This window comes from Pinus tabuliformis, chromosome 5_2 (assembly GCF_031772625.1).
Source record: "Pinus tabuliformis cultivar Carrire ecotype Pingquan chromosome 5_2, CPIR1, whole genome shotgun sequence".
Taxonomy (NCBI): domain Eukaryota; kingdom Viridiplantae; phylum Streptophyta; class Pinopsida; order Pinales; family Pinaceae; genus Pinus; species Pinus tabuliformis.
Window position 1 is genome coordinate 892620889 of NC_142306.1, and position 6992 is coordinate 892627880.

The 6992-nt window shown below is 31.9% G+C and overlaps 1 protein-coding gene across 1 annotated transcript; it reads right to left on the minus strand.

Annotated features, from left to right (window-relative positions):
• Window positions 1-3419: 3419 nt before the first annotated feature.
• LOC149162171 (GDSL esterase/lipase At2g04570-like) lies at window positions 3420-5623 on the minus strand. The gene is made up of 5 exons (XM_089435634.1): window positions 5337-5623; window positions 5103-5233; window positions 4422-4658; window positions 4081-4336; window positions 3420-3741 (listed from the first exon to the last, which is right to left on the minus strand). The coding sequence occupies exons 1-5, from the start codon at window positions 5575-5577 to the stop codon at window positions 3548-3550; spliced, it is 1059 nt and encodes a 352-aa protein (XP_089291760.1). The 5' UTR covers window positions 5578-5623; the 3' UTR covers window positions 3420-3547.
• Window positions 5624-6992: the final 1369 nt, after the last annotated feature.

Here is a 6992-nt window from a genome sequence, read left to right on the forward strand (position 1 = left end):
AAAGGAAAGAGAGGCAGTGCATTCATCAAAGACGGGAGAATCTCTTACACCTCTCTAAGGTAGCTCCTAAGAAATTTTGGAGGCAGATTTTGACTAGGAAAACTAAAGATGATAATAAAATTGCTCTTCATGATTGGAATTCCTATCTTCAAAAGCTTTATGAATCTCCAAATGTCATGGATAATTTGGAAACCCTGCTCACAATGAAAGAAATTTTCTCTTTAGAAGACATTAAGTTTTGGGTTAACCACCTCGTTAATGGGAAAGCTAAGGACATTACCAGGCAGAAATCTTAAAAATTGGAGGTTCTATCCTCATCCCCCAAATCCACAAGCTTTTCAATCAAGTAGTCAAGCAAGGGTTCCCTAAACCTTGGACTGAGAGCCTCATTATCCCAATTTTTAAAACTGGGGATACAAATAACCCCTCTAATTATCGGACAATTATGATCAGCCCCCTCTTAAGAAAGTTATATGGTAGTATTGTGGAAAAGAAGTTAATCATATGGCTTGAAAGTGAAGGTAAGTAGGCTAAAGGCCAAGCAGGTTTTAGAAGGCATCACTCAACAACAGACCACCTCGTTACGCTTAGGATCATTGAGGAGGAATGTCGTAATGATAAATCCAAATTATTTTGTTGCTTTGTGGACTTTAGAAAGGCTTTCGATACGGTTCCTAGATACAACCTTTGGAATAGATTAGAAGAGCTAAAGGTTCCTCTCGAGTTGAGAGCTACCACTATAAGGTTATACGAGAATGTAATGGCCAAGCTAAAGAGCAATGAGGGGTGGTCGAAAGATATTAAGTGTAACATCGGAGTTAAAAAAGGTTTCCCCCTCTCCCCTACCCTATTTGGCATTTACATTGATAAGCTCAAAAGGCTATTTAGAGGAAGCGGGATGTGATGGCACGATCTTAGCTAGGATAGTTGTCATCCTTCTTCTCTATGCTGATGATATTGTTCTTTTCGCAAGGTGCCCATCTGATCTTGATAAGCAACTCAGGCTTCTTAAGGATTTATGCTCTACCGTGGGTATGACTGTTAACACTGACAAAACAAAAGTTATGATTATCAAATCCAAGAAGGACACTTACGCTAATTTTATGTATGACAATAATAACTTGGAGGAAGTGTATTCTTACAAGTACCTAGGAATTGATATTCATCACAAGTTCAACTAGAACCATAGCATTGAGAAAAGGATTAATGTGGGGTGGAAAGCTTATTTTGGTCTTGAAAATAATTGTAAAACAACAAACCTCGTAATGTGGGATAAAAAGAAGTTCCTCTTTGAAACTTTAGTCACTCCTGTTATCTTATATGGCTATGAGGCTTGGGGTTGCAGCATCTCCAGAGAATCATGGAGAAAGATTGAGCAAATCCAGAAGCGTTTTATAACTTATAACCTGAAAATTAAAAGTAATACACCCTATCCTATTCTCCTTATAGAAGCACGTCTTTCCCCTATTGAGAGCCTAGCTATGATTAGGTTTCTGTTGTACAAGCACAAACTTAATAACATAGACAATCATAGACTTCCTAAGCTAGCTTTAAATTCTAGCCAAAACCACCTAAGGCTCAATTGGGGGTGGCATAAGGACACAAGGGCCTGGTTAAACTATTGGGAGATCAACAAGAATGATGCATTGCAAAATACTAATAACAATAAAGATATTGTTACTTCTAAGTTCAAAGAAAAATGTGGTGTGAGAAAGATTTAGCGGCTAAAAGAAAATTACGTTATTATAAGAAGGTCATCAACCCCACCCTAGAAGATCAAAACTATCTCTCTATTTTAACTAGCTCAAAGAAGAAAACTAGTATAGCAAAGATTAGAACGAATTCTCATGAGCTCCATAGTAAAACAGGTCGTTGGGTAGTTCCTAAAACACCATGGATGGAAAGGATCTGCCATATATGTGAGAATAGGAACATCGAGGATGAAAACCACTTCCTCTTAGAGTGCCCCGTGTACAACCACATTAGATCTCAGTTTCACAATCTTTGTTACAATACTGACCTTCCTAGCCTTTAACAATGTCAAAATTATAATGAGCTCGGGAGGCTTCTCTCCAAGCTTTTTGAGCATAGGAATAAAATCTTAAATCAAAATAAATAATTTGTTTCTTTAGGGCCGATAGACCAATGTTTGGTCTCACTGGATGTTAACCATCATCATCATCATCATCATCATTTTATATATATATAAATTTACAATTAAATGTAAGCATTCACTGATATGAAAATTATAAATTTGAAATATTATAAGTAAAAATCTAATCATATTAAAAGTTGATATAATTTAATTTTAATAACTTAAATACTTTAAAGTACAATTTCTCAACCCAAAAATTAAATTTACAAATATCTTAAAATTTGCATAACTTTTATATATACAATTTAATTTAATTAAAAATAAATAAATACAACCTAACAAATAATTAACCCTTATAATAATTTCAAATTATTACCAATATAAATATTTCATACTTTTCAATTTCAATTTTTTATTAATACTGAATTAATATAAATGCATATAATTAAAATCTAAATATTTCACACTTTTTAAATTTTTATTAATTTTGAGTTAATGCAAATCCATAACGTCCATACCTTTACATGAGTACAAATCGATGGACTTGGTGCATTTCAGTGTTTTTCAGTAAACGAAATTTATGTTTTGGGTGTGATTCAAAAATAAATAAATAAATTTGAATATATAAAAATTAGTAAATTGATATGGTTAGTTAGTTTTAATCATTTAAAATTTTAATTAAAATGCTATTAATTTTAAATATTAAAAGTTGATCTAACATATTTATTTTTTTAAATATCATTATTTTATATATTAAAAATATAATTTAAATAATACAAAGTTACAATTTCATTACAAGGTGTTATTATATTTCAATAATTAAAAGATATTTTTATGGATAAAAAACAGTTGTGTTGAAGATGAGTCATATTGGCTGATTCGAAACTGGTGGACTAGAATATCTCTGATGTGATTTTTACTAAAAGATTTTATTATAATTATTATGGATCACAGAGATCTTGATTCAAAAAGAGTTATATTTTTATTTATTTGATTTGATCAAAAGAATTATTAATTTTAAAGTAAATATTTAGTCAACAATAGTTTACAAGAATTGTAAATTTTGGAAAGATCTTTAGCATCTAATGAGCAGCCATGTAAATTCAAACAATTGATTTTTTGTTTCAGAAAAAAAAAGCTGTATAATACTTAGGATGAGCTAGATTATATCCCTAGCATAATACTTGTTATTATTAGTTTGATTATGAAATATTTCCAAAATCTATAATCAAAATAAAAATGCTAATATAATAATAATTTTTAACATAAATTTACCCAATCCATCAACAACTCTACTTCACCCATTAACGATGGCTAGATTTATTGGCGTTCAGAGGAGAATTGTCTTGGTCTTGCAATTTAATGCATTACAAAAATTACAGTAGAAGCAGAAGCGCTTCTTATTGAATGTAAAATGTTTCCTTCGCAACAACACGGACAATATTAATGGATTTACAAGAGCTGTGAAACCCCTTCTTTTAGAAATATTTCAGAGATGATTGCGTAAGACTTCTGAGTAAGATGAATTGAATCGAAGAATACATATTTTGAAGCATCACTACATGTAAACGGTATCGCCTCGTTACACAGATACCCGAATTCAATGGAACCAGTGGCACAGCAAGCTTTTCCCGTCACTTCAAACCCTGCAAAATAACACAGTCAAATTAAATGTGAATATGTAATAGTGAACATTATATAAATATGGTGTTTGTTTGGGGTATTTTTTAATTTTGAAGCGTCAATCTATTTTATTAATCAATATAATTTTCAAGAGTATGTATATAATAAATTTAATAAAAAAATATTGAAAAATAATTAACACAAATAACAAATATTTTAAATATTTATTTAAGTATTTAGAAATTTATTTAATTTAAATACATGAAAATTGAAATTAATTACCTCCTTAATTAATTTCTTACACCAACCCCCTTAATAGAAAATTGCAACACAAGGGAAGAATATAGCTTTACTATACCTACCATATTTAGCTGGATCTTTTATAGCGTCTAACACAATGTCGTAATATTTGAGAGAAACAATTTTCAGTCCAGGAAGCTTAGCTTTCAGTCCATCAATGCTCGATATGAGTTTTTCATTAAATTCAGCTGCTGCCTCGTTCACTTTCTCTGCGCACTCTCCTCCTACTTTGATATGCAGAGCTTTTTCAAAGGGTAGACAGCCTAAAGGAGGTAGGTTTATTACCCCAATCCTACGCACATCCAAACTGTACAGCTCCTGCAACAATAATTGAGATACAAATATATTAAATATTTGTTGACAATTTCTTAGGTTACATAAAGTTGAGTGAGAATATTCAAACCTCAATATATCCAGATAATGTGCGCAATAGAAAATCTACGTATTGGGAAACTGTAAAGTGCGATGGGCGAATTGGTTCCAGAAAATAATTTGCAATGAAGTCATTAGTGCCAATGCTGATAAACGCCACTGCTGTATTCAACAACATGGCAGCCTTCTCTATACCTCCCACCAGCTTGGCCACCCGAGTTCGATATTCCTTGAAATATTCGATTTCTTTCCACATTGGAATCACCGACTGCCAAATTCATATCGTCCAGTAATAATTAGCCAGTTTCGACATCTACCATCTCGTTTACTAAAATAAAAGCAGATCTAATAATATGATGAATACAGAATATTTGAAATATCTTAACAATAGAAAATTAGTTTATCTAAATTGTTTGGATGATGAATCATATTGGATAGTTAGAAACAAATTCCCAATTAATATTTTTATAAATCTAAAAACAAGTGTGTAAATAATTTTACTCATATAAACTTACATTCAGAAATCTTATACAAATATAAGTGCCAATAATTTCAGAAATCTTATATAATTTTACTCATATAAACTTACATTCAGAAACCTTATACAAATATAAGTGCAAATAATTTCATTTAATTTTTTCTGAAAAAAAAATAATTTCATTTAATTTGATGATGAGTGAGTGGATATAGAGGATAGGCAGTCATTATTTACTAAAGTGGCAGAGGTGAGATTGTCTAATCCGGTCCCTGATGAGGAGAAACTAACGCCTGTGATCAAGTCATGTTCTTGAAGGTTCGGATCAAGATATGCTGGCAGCAGCTCTTTGATGCCAAGCCCTGCAACTATATATTCATTTGAACACCAAAACCACGTATAATTTAGATATCTGTAACAATAAAAAAAAATTAGTCGTCTGCGCAATTACTAACTAACTATTGTGCTTACCCAAATAATCTGGAAGAATTTTTCCATCGGAGAATCTCCCAGTGGGATTGCCTCCCACGAAATTTCTTCCATAGGGATGGAAATTACTCTTGATTAATGTGGGAATGTGGTTGTTGTTTCCGGGATCTCCATAAGAGTCTCCGAAAAACAATACCGCTCCAACATTCTGTGCTTCAGCATAAACCCCCAACAAGAATGTCCGTAACACAAATGCCCACAGGAACGATCGAAATGCAGACATGGCGATGGCGTTCAAAGAAATAATTAAACGCAGACACACAACTCTGTCAGGCAGAGAGGCACTAGTGATGGCAGCCTGCAGGGGTGATGTTGATTATATAAGGTGTGCCGCGTCAAATCGTGCGATGTGAGGCACCACGCACTCCACATACAACGAATGCGTGGTACGGTTGAATTCCAATCGTGATGGAAAGCCATATTTTCAGGGTTATTGGCCCATTAATGCTCCAGGTGAGAAGCGAACGTATGAATGCCATGCCTATGTCCATGGGAGCCCATACCAGAGCAGAGACAGTGGCGACAGGCTACAGGGTTTGCCTCAATCCCGATTTCGAAAATTGATATGCGCTGCTCCCACATATATTATAAATTAATATTTCTATGGCATCGGTGGAACCCACGCAAGTCGTATTAACGCGTGTCAGGAAAAATGTGGGCCCATTTCTTTATCAAAAAATCAGATATATTATTATAATATAACATTATAAGTTAACGTTAGATGTTATTATTATAATATAACGGGCCCTTTTATAAATTGTCCCTTTTTCGTTTTTGAAACATAGTTCTCTGCTTAATTGGCTGCCCTAAGCGGGTGGGTGAAATTACGCGATCAAATCGTTTGAAGTTTTGTGAGGTTTGTTTGAATTTGCTAGATGTAAGACATCTATCTATTTTCATCCATTTTAGAATGTAAATTTGTCTATTTTCATCCGTTTTAGAATGTAATTTCCATGATATGGGTTGTGCTACTTTTTAGTCAAAATGTGAATAGAGTTAGATTGTTGGTTGGTATAGTTGATAGGGTGTTTTAAAATTTAAAATTTTCCCTATTTTAAGTATCTTTATTTTTATTAATTTTATTTAAAATTTCTTTACAAATTATTGGAATTGTAAAGTTGGAATGTTGAGTTTGTACAATATTCAAGTTAGATTTATTTTATTTAAGTAAAATAAAATTGTGATTTAATTAAAAATTGTATCATTTTTTATTTAGATTTTTGTAATTCGCACTCATTTTGATAATTTTTTCCAATTAATTACATATCATTAATTTGAAAGAATTTATCAAAATTTTGTCGTTATCATTAGATTCAATTGATAAGAAAACAAAGCATAAAACATTTAAGCTATGACTATATATATAAGCTATTAGACTTATTGTCCAAACCTATGAAAACAATGATGGTAACAAAATTTGGTTTGTGTGTTCTTATGTCATGTCTTCTACAGATAAACACATTAAGGTTTAAAAAAACTAGTTAAAGTACTCTTATGTCATGACTACTAAGAGTAAACATATTAAGGTCTATTACTATTTCATGTTTGATAAGTAATATTACTACTAATTTAGGTTTGATGTAAGATATTACTATGTGGTAGAGTACCTCATAAATTACAAAAACCTATTTTCAACTA

What these genes read in the sequence shown, in the direction of transcription:
- LOC149162171 (XM_089435634.1), bottom strand. Translation starts at nt 5,577, where the DNA reads ATGTCTGCATTTCGATCGTTCCTGTGGGCATTTGTGTTACGGACATTC. An exon ending in AATTCTTCCAGATTATTTGG is followed by an intron (nt 5,234 to 5,336) that starts GTAAGCACAATA and finishes ATGAATATATAG; the next exon opens with TTGCAGGGCTTGGCATCAAA. An exon ending in CATTATCTGGATATATTGAG is followed by an intron (nt 4,337 to 4,421) that starts GTTTGAATATTC and finishes TTATTGTTGCAG; the next exon opens with GAGCTGTACAGTTTGGATGT.